The 13,915-nt window shown below is 37.4% G+C and overlaps 1 protein-coding gene across 1 annotated transcript in view; it reads right to left on the bottom strand.

The window, feature by feature from the left end:
* The window catches only part of ptprr (protein tyrosine phosphatase receptor type R), an 88,547-nt gene that overhangs the window by 32,218 nt on the left and 42,414 nt on the right, over positions 1-13,915 (bottom strand). Inside the window, exons 4-6 of the mRNA XM_088923385.1 lie at positions 12,997-13,146; positions 7,047-7,157; positions 2,838-3,100 (exon numbers count right to left, since the gene is read on the bottom strand). Of these exons, the coding sequence (XP_088779511.1) occupies positions 2,838-3,100; positions 7,047-7,157; positions 12,997-13,146 (524 nt within the window). The remainder of the gene's footprint in view (positions 1-2,837; positions 3,101-7,046; positions 7,158-12,996; positions 13,147-13,915) is intronic.

Here is a 13,915-nt window from a genome sequence, read left to right as displayed (position 1 = left end):
ACACTCCTGTTTCTTAGAGCCTTTCTTCTGTTCTTAACAATTGAGCACTGTGATGATTCAGACAGGAAACACAAAAACACCAGAGCTGAAATGTACCACTTCAGTCCCATATTTCACACATCCTCGCACCAACAGATGAGTAACTAGCACTCATTTTAATTAATTTAATTTTTAGGTAAAAAACATCTTTCAGCTAATGACAAATAAAGGGACTTTTAAAGCTGTCTCTAGCAATCACTTCTGCTGTATGCTCTGTGTATGAAAGGACATAAAATGCACACTGTACATTAAAAAAGTAGGAAGTCTTTGGAAAAAAAATGTCAGCAAAATGATTACTAACAAGATGTCATGGTAGCTACTGTAAATGCCTCCTCATACTCAGCAAGCTGCTCGGAATGTCTGCTTTTGTCAGAAAAATTTTAATTTGTGTTTACAGAAATGCATTTGTTATACAAGTCACCTACAATGATAAAAAAGGCTCTGAAGCACATCCCCTGAAGAATAGCTAACCTAGAGTTAGTAAGAATTAATGTGATCCCTGAATGCAGCACTAGGTGTCACAGTTTCCCTATCTGCCTATGGACCTGAAATGTTGGGTTTTAATACAACAAACAGCTGCATTCACACCAAGTTATCAAAATCTGGTTGTCTCATCTTCCCCATACAGAAGGCTGGCTAGTCATATCTTTATCTCTATTCTATGCTTTAATGTAATAAACAATTGTTAACATATTTTAGAATACAGTGCACCATCAGCACTTATTTTTTAAATTTTAGCTTTGAATTGGAGCCATGGCTTCCATTAAATTGTATTATCAGAATTAGTTTGCATATAGCTTTGCTTTATTCTATCTGCTTAATTTATCATAAAACCTACTGTTCACAACTTCATATTAAACTGAAATGAAAATATTTTTTTTTGTTTCTCCTTTTGACTTGTTTTGAAATTAATACGTATGAACGCAGTAACTCTAGACGTATTTCTCTACATCTGAACAAATCATTAATAAGCCAAAATCATTAAAGTAGTTGTGTGTGTAGACTGTTCAAAAATAATTCTACACACACTTCCCTAATAATACTGTAGTAATCATTGTGCATTAAAAAATTTAAAAAAAACAAGGAAATGAACTCCTTATCCTCACATTTTGACCAGTAATACAAAAGAGATAAAACAGATGTAAAAAATTCAAAGTCTTCTCTTTTGGAAGTTGAGCTTCTTGGTTCAAAGCAAATCCTTTAATGGTGTTGGTGGCTCAGCATGACTTTTATCTCCAGCCTTCAGGATAAGCTCTCTTTAACCATCCCCATCCAAAGCAGTGACCTCAAAAGTCCTGAGCTTCAAGTTCGGGTCCTGCAAGGTTACCGTGTAACCCCTTAACCACACTGTTAGTCACACCTCTTTTCCAAACATGAAACACCTTGGTTTTCCATCCTGTGGAAAAAACACTGCACAACAGGCCCCTTTTATTATTTGCAACATGAACCATACTTAAAGGGGAACTGCAATGCTACTGTTATATTTAGGGTTATTGATGAGTGCATTTCGAACCACAATAAAAGTGAAATGTACACAGTAACTTGTAAACCCTCCAACTTACAGTACGTCACAAAATAGACCAAATGTCCAGTTATGAGCAGTGTCATGTTATGTGATTTAGAACAAAGCAACAAGTAGTCTTGTGAATACATCTCTTTTAATCCAGTAGAAATATTTGATTTTTGATTATTTTGAATATTTTGATTGACGGTTTTGTGCTTAATTTGAAATGTGTAATTGTTTTCTATAACGCCAATTAATTTATTTTGTTACCAAGATTTAATAACTAGTCTGAGAAATTGGGACTTCAGAAATTGAGAAATTGGGTTTGAGAAATTGGGTTAGATATTCTGACATATATGTTTCTGAAATATAATTTCCCAAATAAAAACAGGTGTAGAAAAATATACTCTTCCATGAATATACACACAAACATAAACATTAAAAATGTCAATAAAGTAAATGTTACTGTCAGCAGTACTGCATGAGTTAAATGCAGTTGTATTAAGTGGGATATTGAATTAGCAAGCGTTGTTTGCCTCTTAAAATCTAGAACCAAGCATTAAATCTAGCACTAGTATTTGTAATATGAAAATTCAGTATGTGCCCCACTACAAGAGTGCACTATTATTCAGCAGTGACGAGTCATCGGGTTCTTGATTATTGTTGGTGTCTAACTGCTTAGCATTCACAGGAGACTGACACCACAAGATTACTCAGTGAAACAAGATGTCAGTGAAACGTGTTCAAATGGTGTGAATTGCTTCAGACCAGATGGATGAGGGTGTACAGGGAAAAACCAATATCAGCCGCCACATAGGATAATGAGGTCAGGATTACATGTGTAATCCACAAACACCACTTGTTTGTGAATGTGTCATTCTTCTCGAATGATATGAACGGAGCAGAAGTCAGGGACCTTCAGGGATGAGGAAGGCAGTGCAGCACATTAACGAGCATGCTGTTGACTTATAACCCAACCCATACGGAATGGATCTTCCAATGCTGGATTTTCATGCAAGAAACTCTCAGATTAAACTCTCGGTGATCAGAAATTCAATGCAGGAACGGCTCAGGAAACCCCTATTAAAATGCTACAATGGTAAAGATGTCTCACACAGATGTAGGCCACAGCATTCTTATTTATTTAACAACCCTGCTCCACCTGCTTCATTAGCATGTCTGTTTCTGAACTCTTCCACTTGCTTCCTGTCACCAACAAGGGCCTTTGCTTCTTTACCACAATGTGCCTTTATTCCATGCTGTGTAAAGTGAATGCTTAATGGGTTGACCTTACCTTTCCTGCAGGCCCACTGGTTTCATCCTGAAGGGAGAGGGGCTGGCGGACAGACAGGGTTTGATCTCTGGCGTTGACTGGGACTGGGAATCGGCACCGATGCTGGCAGGCTTGGGCGCCAGCTCCGGCTGCACCATGCTGTTGGCAGTCTTCAGCTGGGACTCCTTGGTGTGGACGGGGATGGGGGTGAGGTGGATCTCCCGGCTCTGCTCCTTGTACTGCCGATCGGGGAATTCAATCTTCTCTTTCAGCCGGTACAAGACCTGGTGGGAACAATCGAGGAGGCTCAGATCACCTGTGTTTCCAATAACTGCCTTTCAAGCTTTGTAGTATACTGTATATCTGGCCCATTTGGCAGCTAGTTGATCCAAAGATCTCACACTTTAGTTTAATCTAAATGTTTGAAGAATAATAGTAATAAACTCCACCCAAAGCGCTTTGCAGGTAATGGGGACTCTCCTCCACCACCACCAATGTGCAACCCCATCACTCTGGATTGACTTTGTCAATAATTTCCAGGCTTTTAAATACTGTGCTTGAATTAGGTCCCCTTGGTTTTCTTCTCTGTTCAAGACTAAAAAGGCTCAGTTATTTCAGCCTGTCAATGTAGGACATTCCTTGAAGTCCCACAATTCATCTGGTTGCTCTTCTCCGGATAAACTCCAGAGCAGTAATGAGTAAATGAGCACAAAATGAGCATCAGTGGCATGGATCTCTCTATACAGTACATATCTCTGGTCAGCTGTCTGGACTGTTGGTGCAAGCATGGCTTGTTCATTAAATACCTAAATAGCTCTGATAGAGGGAGGGGCTGTATTTTGGAATATATTCAGATATTTAATGAAAAAGCCTTGATAGGAGGGAAGGATGGACAACCGGTGATATTGGGGAGTACCGGTCCTCCCACACATTTCATCTATATTCCATTATTCAGAATGGACTAAAAGCATGGTGGGGTCATATCTTTATAACCCAGTTTATTCCTCTGGCCTGGGTTGTTTTCTCAAATATCTGAGTAAACATGTTTTTAAGTTTGTTGACATAAAGTCCTTGTTTTCTTTCAGACACCAACAAGCCAAATAGGTAGCTTGTGTTTTATGCATACTGTATGTCACAAGTGTTTATTTTATTGCACCTGGGTCCTGTACATTTCTTGTAACAAGGAATGATGTTGACAACTTGGCTTAAATTGCAGAGCCAAGAGGGAGATACATGACGGTTATTGCCACTAAAATCCCTCCCCCTCCCCCTTGTCTGAGTCACTCCACCACACAAATATCCCAGTCGGACATACAGTACAGCATTTGTATGTCATTGTATGTTTATACCAGTGCCAAGGAGAATTAAATTAAACAGATCTATAATGGAAAAACAGAATCCTATAATACATAAAATATAGCTTATCCTCTTGGGATAGCACTGTCTCCCTAAACCTAAACTTTGAGAGTCACTCCTGCTTGAGTTAGGATTTTGTAAGTTATCAAAAGTTGTATTACTTGAGGGTTTAACCTCAGACAAGTGTCAGACCACCTGGACTTATTTATGGTGTGAGTTTGTGACATTTGCACTGCTTATGTAAATTGATTAAATGGTTTGACTTGATCCCAAGTGAATAGCCTACAGAGTGAGCCAATGCCGTGTGCAGTGTGAGTTTTAGAAGCACAATTATACTGTAGTAAGTCTTTAATTAGTTGTGTAAGCTCTAGACAAAACAAGATACAGCACATATCTTGTAAGGTTACAGTGCTTATCTCAATCTTCTAAGAATAGTGCTGTGTATCTCTACAAATACACCTTAACAAGACCCATTTAAACTCTTGCATTCAGAGATCTACTGTAGATGCACAGGAATTTCAGGTGTATATTCCTGATATTACAAATGCTGTTTCTGCATATTTATATTACTAATTTGTACAGTAGTCATATTATCTTATCATCATTTGCAAGCAAGAGGTTACATGCAGCTCCTTATGGACTTAATTTTAAATATACAGTGTATTTTTTTTCTTGTGTAAATTTTGATTTCCTAAAAGATAAATCTTTTCATGTGTGGTCCTTCAGTAGTTAATGCTGCAAAATTGAAGCTCATATTCCTAGTAAAGTGAAGGACATGCTGTGCTGTTCAGGATTCATACAAATGCTGTATGACTACAGTATATCATTGTTTGAATCAAGATGGAAGAAGGAGACCTGATTGAATGAAGAGGCCATTCAGCCCATCTACCCTGTTTGGTAGTTAGTGGATTATCGATCCAAGGATCTCATCTAGCCATTTCTTGAGGTAAGCCAGGGTATTAGGTTCAACAGCATGGCTAGGTATCTTGTTTCATACATCCACGACCATTTACATAAAGACCTTCCCACTGTTCTTGGCTTTAAATGCACTTCCATGGAACTTACACTTGTTTCCTTCGCTTTTTATTTCAGTGTTTATTCGAAAGAAGTCACTGCCTTTTCGGATTTTGAATACTGGCATCAGGTCTCCTTGTAGTTGTCTCATTTCAAGTCTAAAAAGCTCCAGTTCTTTCAGCCTCTCAGTGTAGGACTTTTCTAATAAAATTTTCTGGTTTTGAAATATGAAAAGAAAAGAATGTTTTCACCTTACTGAAAATATTTAGATCCAATTCTAACAAGATGAAGGAAAAGATAATTCAGCTTGACCCTAACACTACATTTCAACTCTTGTGACATCTCCTCACTGTCCTCTAAGTCCTCTAATGAAAACATGAGATGGCATTAAGAGTCTGTTTTTGCCCTCTCGTATTATTGTACATACGGTAGACCAGCTCACGTTTTGCAAATATTGGAGTTGTTTAAAGAAGTCAAGAGCAAATTCTAAAAGACAAAACTCTCCACAAATTGTACAAAAGTAAACAAAATAATAAATGAATTAAGCATCATATTATGTAGATATATAATTAAGACTACAAAAATCAGTACAATTAAGGTGTCATAATTTCCTTCTTCAGGATCAGATGATTTTCAAATATACAAATATGTACTGTATGTTAATACCAGAATGTACAGTATGAGGTTGCAATGACATTTATGAATATGGACAATGGCAGCAAGTAAGCCTTTTAACAGGGACATTACTTGTAATTCACAACCCTTACAACAAACTCAGTGCTCTGATGTGTCTTCCTAGAATACCCTGACTGTTTCTCTGTAATAATGATAAACAAACCTACACTGTTTAACATTCATTTCTGAAACTTGAAATATCTATTCAGGACACAGATTGCTCTTGGAGGCAAAAATCAAGAGATCCTGGTGCAAAAAGAGCAGAGGCAAGTCCTATTCAAAGCTGCAAATACATGTCTTTTTCAAACAGCAGGCAGCAAGATGTTTTTTTCTGGAGACAACAGATGAAGAAAGATACCTGTCCATGGCTCACTGTCCAGTGCATACAAAGCTGTAAGAAATAGTGCTCTAACCTGGGCAGACTCACTGCTCACTCAATACACATTGACTACAGACTGTTTTAGTTTGACTTTTAATAACCTGTAGTATACATAGTAATATTGATGTCCAAACCCGAAAGCCTTACATCATTTTGAAATGTTCAGCCTTTCCAAATGCTACTGTTCACTGCATTAAAATGGAACATTTGTCCTGACACTTTGACCTGAATATACAGTAAGAAAACGCTTTAGTGTTACTACGCAGACAGCAAATATGAAAAAAAAAACTTGTATTAAATCTTTTAATAATGAAAAATTATTGTTTCAAATATGGTTGTTGTTGGAATAGGTATTAATAATCATTTTTTGTTTTAAGAAAGAACTTTTCAAGCCATTATCATCCCAGTTTCCATCCTATGTCAAAGTGTTTCACTTACAGGAGGTGACCCACTTCATTCACCACTGATGTGCAGCCCTCCACACTTCGACCACACAACCAATTTACCTTGCGACTAATTGTTTAACATGAAATTTACAGTACGCTCCCTCTTGAAATCCATCCTTTGTGTAACATAAATAGAATTAAGACAAATCATTTACATTAGTCCGTAGAGGATCATTTCATAACAACAAAGTATAAACGGAGGACATTAAAAAATCACAGCTCTCCAACTTCAATATTGTCTGCCAGCATGCTCTGGGGCTTAAAACAATCTAGTAATGTACTCAAAACACACACGGTAATAAAAAATATAGCGCAAGGTGGCAGTTGCACTTAGAATCTGAAAACAAAAGCAGGACTTACCATTAAACAGGTAATGATGATCACGAAGATGGTGAGAAAAATAACCACAGCATAAAATCCTTCGTTGGTCCACACGTTGTCTCTCTCATGTTGTCCCTGCAGCACATTCTTCTATAGCGAAGAACAAGAAGCAGAGAGTTAGTGGAACGCCGTCATCTGTAGTAAGTCAGCCTGAAAGCTTCCAGTTGTGTTGTTTTGGGAGCTATTCCTGTCTACCTGCAGTGTCTGCCCACCTGCGACAGCTCTGCCTCCTGACCACTCAATCCTCTCGCTCATACAGCCTGGGAATTCAGAGCGTTTTTGAGCCGTGCTCAAAAATAGTGCTCTAATGTCCTGGCCTGGAGCTAAGCAAACACACTCTGTCAGGTAACATGGTTAGAGCCGCTGTGGGGAGGCAAACACTTTAAAAGAGCCCTGTCAGTGCAGCTGCTCCCTGTCACCTCCCAGCTCCCCCCCCGCCACCACACAGGCCTGCCTCCACTTCTCTGGGCTCCCCCCACACCGGGGGCCAACAGGTGGCAAGAGAGGTGAGGGGGAAACCAGGAAAAGGACTCCCGCGTCCTATTTACAGCACAAGAGCCCCCTTGCAAGCCCAAGGCAAGAAATACTGTAGCTCAGTGTGCATAAGCACGGAGGTGGTGGAGGTTTAACCAGCCCTTGCCCTAACCTACAGCAGCGGTGAGCCGTGACAGATTATCTGCTTACGAAGATGCTCAAATAGGGAATTCCCTGTTTGCTGACGCAAAACATGTAGAGAGCAGGCATCCACTGCGAGAACGGAGCTTATTTCCATCACTACCTTAGACCACAAGATTCAGCGTACATAACTTGCCGTACACACAAGCCTATGACGGTATGCTCTCTTCCAATACAACACATTCTAGAAATTGTTTCTCTGCAGTATGTCTTAGTGGGTGGTGAAAAGAAGCAAAGGAGACCCTCTCCCTGAACATTCCCAGTAAAGAAAGTATTTTTTCTTAAATATTTTTTTTATCCTTGGTTAACATTGAATTTTAAGGATAACACTTCAAAGCATGTATAGATAACCCACAAATTAAAGCTGATTAGCTGTTCTGTGACTTCTTATAAGCCCTTAACTCCCCATTATTTTCAGGAAGAGACAAAAAGGTGTATTAATTTAGCCTAATGACAAGTTTCTAATCCACTAATTAAAAATAAATCTAAGCCAAACAGTGCAGTCTAGAAGCTCAGACAAAAGTCAGTTGACTGAGTAGATCATTGCCTTGGATTTTGCTATGATATAAATTGGCTGCTTTTGGGAAAGCATAAAGAATGTATTTGTAATTGGAAAAGTCCATTCTCACTAATTTCCCTTTTTACTGTGTAGAGGAACTGCTGTCTGCATGACAAATAGAGAGAAAAGAAGACAGCTAAAAAATTGCCTCTGCTCGGAACCTGTTAAATAATCACAACTACAAAGCAAAATGAGGCCTTAATTGAAAAAGAATGTAATTTTTCAATTTAAGTACTCTCATTTTTCAACTTTATTAATTCAAAGTTCATGAAAAAAGAAACGGAAAAGTAAGAGTCAACGACGCTTTTGCCATCTCAAAATCTGTGTTCGTTATTGGATATAATCCAATTCATGGGATATTTTCCAATACAAAACATGTAAAGATTAACTTCATCACTTGCAGTTAATGAAAATACATGGTTCTTGATGAATTACAGAAAATAGAATAGTTACAGCACATTAGTAACACTCCATACAAATATTTTTTCAAATCCACTGAAAGTACACAATATCTTTTCCCTACCTACCATACTGTACATTGTGTCTGGGTTCACTTGATATTGGCAGACACATTTGTGTCCATGAGATTCAGAACCATGTGAAATCACTCTGTATCACTATGTTAGAGGTACCACTGTACTGTATATGAGTAATGAGAGCTCACTTCATTTATCTTGCATTCCAGTGGGAAATGGCACAATCCAAGACTGTTTTTAATGAAAGGCATGTAGCAATAATGATGTTAATTTTGAAAGAAATACGTGGATAAGAAATCTGCTGAAATGTAATTTTAAAATGTTGATATCATAAGACCAGAGACCCATGCTGTACTCTTTTCTTAGAAGCAGACAGATATAAAGGCTGAGGAAGATTTCAAATACATAACTCAGGCAGAAGAAGGTCAAAGTTCTGTACTAAATAGTATTAACATACTGTAGAAGAGGCAGACGTGTTTCAGGTAGTAGAAGCTATCAAAATGAATAAATCTCAAGCGCTTGTAATTGTAATCAAGGTAACAAGAGATGTTATGCAGAAGCGATTCACACAACTCTTCCAACAGTTGCTCAACAGTTGCTTCAACCTACGGGCTGAAGAATAGCTAATCAAGTGCCCATCCATAAGAAGGGTGAGAAAACTGAATCAAGTAAATATAGAGCAATATGTTCGACTTTGATTATATGTAAGGTTAAAACTAAAATAAAGATATTAGATGGAAATAGATGGAAATAAAAGAAAAATAGATTAAAATAAGGTACAGGTACAGTAGGTCTAACTTAACAAACGTGTTAGAGTTCCTTGAACAAGCAACAACAATAATAGACACACAAAGTGATAGGTGATAATGTGATAAGACATATTAAGATATTCAGATAGCTTTTGATAATGTTCCCCATAAGCAATACATTCTCAAATTGCAGGTGGTACTGTAAGTATTCAGGGAAATGGTCATTGTTTGGACAGAGTATTGATTATTAAATAGAAAACAAGGAGTGAGTTTTGTAGCCCAGGCAGATTATGTTTAAAGTACATCAGTGCAGGGTTTTGCATGAAGGTAGTAAAAATAAACTATAAATACTGTACAAATTGGAAATGGTGCACTTCTTATGAAAAAGACTAAGGTGTTTGCACTGATACATCATTTACATCTTCTAGGCAATGTGAGAAATGAATTAAAAAGGCAAAATGCTAGGATACTGTATATAGTTAAAATGTAGAATGTAAATTAAATGATGTTATATTCTTGTACAAGGTACTAGTAAGGCTTCATTTAGAATACTGTGTACAATTTTTGTCACCACATAACAGATAAAATATTGCTGCTGTGGAATAAGTCCAATGTAGAGCAGCAGCTTACATTATGGAACTTAAAGGACATCTTGAAGGAAATTAACTTTTATAGTCTTGAACAGAGAAGATTATAAGGATAGTGCAAACAAGTATTCAAAATCCTCAAAAGCAATAACAAAACCAATCCAGAAGATTCCTTCATAACAAAGTGAAATATGAAGCAGAGGGCACAAAGGAAAACTGCATGGAAGTGCATTGAAATCCAAAAACAGGAGGCACTTCTTTTCCAAAGGGGTTGTGGGAGTATGGAACAAACTACAGTAGCAGCAAGGCTATGATCTTCGTACACTTAGAATTGTTTATAACCTTTTTAATAATCAACTATCTTTTGTTTTGACCTGAGAACGAAGCTGGCACAGCTTAGCTCCTGTGAGTCATTTTCTTAGGAATGTCAGTAACATGAACCCCTAACAGGCCGAACAGCCTAGATTTTAGACTTAGGCCAGCGGAAGTCTGGATTGCCATTTCTTATGCCTGACCTATTCCTAGTAGGCATAAAAGTATAATTACTAAATTCATACAGTACCATTACACTACCCAGACATGTTACTGAAGCCAGTACCCTGAATTCTTTCAAGAAATGACCGAATGAGATTCTTGGATCAATTAACTACTACCAAACAGGCAAGAATCAAATAATCACTTCCTCTCTCTTGTAACCATTCATAGATGTTATTTTATATGTCATTAAGACTTTAATGAAGTCAGCAGTAGTCACATGTATTGTGAAAGCAAAATACATTTTAGTTGATCTTGAAAAATCAACGCTGTTACAGTTGATTTTTGGGCAATGGGCATTTGTACCTTGTATTCTGGATCAGAGCGACTGCAATTTTCAGGAAAATAGAGAGATATGACCTGGTCTGTACAATGTTCTTCGTGGGACTGAAAAGCAATGACAAACCTCAACAAATTGCTAAAATGCAAGGTTTTCTAGCCAATTTAAGCATATGTTTCAATGCCATTAGGCTGCCTGTGATTAAAGAACATATTTAAACAGATTTATCCCAACAGAGGTTCAGTAGAAAATCCAAGAGAGGTCTTGTCCTTCACACCCTCACAGTGCCCCCATGGGCTCTTAGATCTGCACCAGGCAGTGGATTCAACAACCTTTAAATAGACGCCTGAAAAAAGAACAGGACAGAACAATGGCACTGAGATTGAGAGGAAATACACTGCAAAAAAAAGAGCTGGATCCAAAATAACCGAGAATAATAAACAGCTTTTAAAAATTGCAACAGAAACCATTTCTGCTTATTTGTTCTCTCAATTGAAAATATTAAGGTTTACCCCAAAGTGACGGTACTGACTGTAATATGTGTCATATGTGACATGCGGCACTGCATGTGACTTTGATTTCTTACAATTAATGTCAACCTGTGAAGAAAATTAATGACCTAATAAAAGTTGATCTGGTTTTATTGTCTGATATTTGCAGTGCATTACTTCGAAAGATCTGGGAATATTTTTTTAGCAGCCATCACTGTGTACAATTAAGATAGAATACATACCCTATGCAATTGACCCATTTTGAACAAATGCCCTTGGAATGATGGTTGACGCTGGGCTTTAACTAATATCGCAGGAATTGCATATGCCTTTCCATCCTGGGACGTACAGTAATCAATACAAGGTGACACCTGAACAATGTCTCCTGAAATTCTTGCCTGTACTGTACTGTATATACATAAATGCACAGTAAGCCTGCCCTCTAACACTTCGTCTGAAGACATAAACCATTCTCATGGTCGGCCATTCTCCTTTCTAGGGGAGGTATCTCAAATTTGATCTGATTAAGGACTCTTTAGGCAATTCTACCACATTCTTTTACTATGGAAATGTATTATGACCCTTGTGAATGTGTGTAGCTGGTTTAACATTTAAAAGGTTAACATTTTTAAGGTCTTAAAAAATCCTCATATTTATACAAAATGTCTTGAGTACCTCAGTCCCATTAAACATAACATACAGCACATTAACAATTTGGCTATCAGTGTCAGTTTTCCAAAGTTTTATCTTCTAATAATTTCAGTTTTGGCCTCCCATGAGGATACCATTTTGTTTTTTTCTGTACTGTACTTGAATCGGAAGTGATAGTGTTATGAGTCTGGTAGCTTCATTAATAAGAAAAAAATAATCAGAAAAAAGAAACTCAGAAATAAATAATTAAAGTTGTTAGAGAAACAAGCATCAATAATAGCTTTAACAGGGATTTAGCTCAGTTGTACAAAATCTCTGTTGGCCACTGCTGAACCAATGAAGACATAACTAATTTCATCCTGAAGTAGCTCACTAAACAAGTACAAATTAAGAAAACATTTTAAAAAGGCTTCACAGCAAATAAAATGTGTTACTCAAACATCACACTTTTCACACCTTTGGAGACACCTTAAGACAAAATAGACAAAGGTTTTATTTGTACAAAAGCTTTGATAATTTAAGGACATCATCAAGGGATAAAAAGGCTCCTCATTTTATATCTTTCAAAAATAACCACAATACTAATGTATCTGCTAAGAACAGAAATTATGATAGCATTTAGTCTCATTTAACAAAGACTCAGGTACAACTCTACAGCACTTACTGTACTCTCATATCCTTGAATCGTGTTATACTCCTAATGTTGTTACTCAGCTTGCCTCTGACACCCGCTGTCCTATAACACTGTGCCTACTATCAGAAAAAAACTCTGTTCTAGCCATTTGTGCCAATTACACCTCACATCCAGGCTGTACCTTGCCCCTTTCTCCTCCATCTTTGTATAATAAAATGCATCTATTTTTACACTACATTTTAAAGACAGCATGACAGGAAACAAGAAGCAGGCCTCCTAGAGAAGGTACCTACCTCTGGGGTGACCTCAGTGATGCCAAATTGGGAGAGGCTCTTTTGGAGAATGTTGACATTGAGAGACCGAATCACTTCCTCTGAGGGTACTGGCTCTGCCTCGCCCAGTTTCTCCGAAGACACATAGAGCTCTATGCAGTTCTTTTTCTCCTAAGAGACACGAGATGGTTCAGCCTCAAACCACACCAGCCACATTCCACAACAGACACATGATGTGTTTTTGTTGCCCATCTGTCAAAACCACCTGGAAACAGCTTAAACAAACACTGTAAATCCTAGATGTTATACTTGCCAGTTTATGATTTTTAGACCACCTACTGTATGGTCTCTTCTGAGAGGCTGAACTCCATGTAGAGTTGACTCAGCTAAGCAGAATACAGTTTCTCACTTGGGCTCCACTTGTTATACTGTACTTGAACTTACTTCTTTGTGCTGCCTAGTTTATAAAAGGTCCAGCACATATTTAAAAAGCTGATCCACCAGTTTACTGAAACCTAAATTAACATATTTAAAGCATTGTACAGTAGGTGAGTCAGGCTATCGAAACATTTGAGAAGCATCTCAGAAAATTAACAAAGGATCAATGCAAGAAACCTAGAAAGTACTGTATATAACTTTTTCTATTGTACCTTATTAGCTAATTAATAAAAATCTAAACTGAAACATCTCTTTTTAAAGCCTATTCAGTTTGTTTGTTTACATGTTAAAATTATGGAGAGCTTGTGTCTAATACGTGTGTTCATTCATCTGATACATGGTAACACAGACACAATGTCCTAAACATGTCATTAACATTGATGGTAACTTTCCAAAAACCTGGCTCCATGGAGTTAAAACTCAGTATTGAGCTATTAGTCTTAATGATAATGTTAAAATGAGAGAGAGACAATTCTTTTTTTGTCTTCATTAATTATGTATA

Source organism: Atractosteus spatula, chromosome 8 (genome assembly GCF_055471065.1).
Source record: "Atractosteus spatula isolate fAtrSpa1 chromosome 8, fAtrSpa1.hap1, whole genome shotgun sequence".
Classification (NCBI taxonomy): Eukaryota; Metazoa; Chordata; class Actinopteri; order Semionotiformes; family Lepisosteidae; genus Atractosteus; species Atractosteus spatula.
The sequence above is the reverse complement of the archived record's forward strand: the minus strand, read 5'-3'. Positions and strand labels throughout refer to the sequence as shown.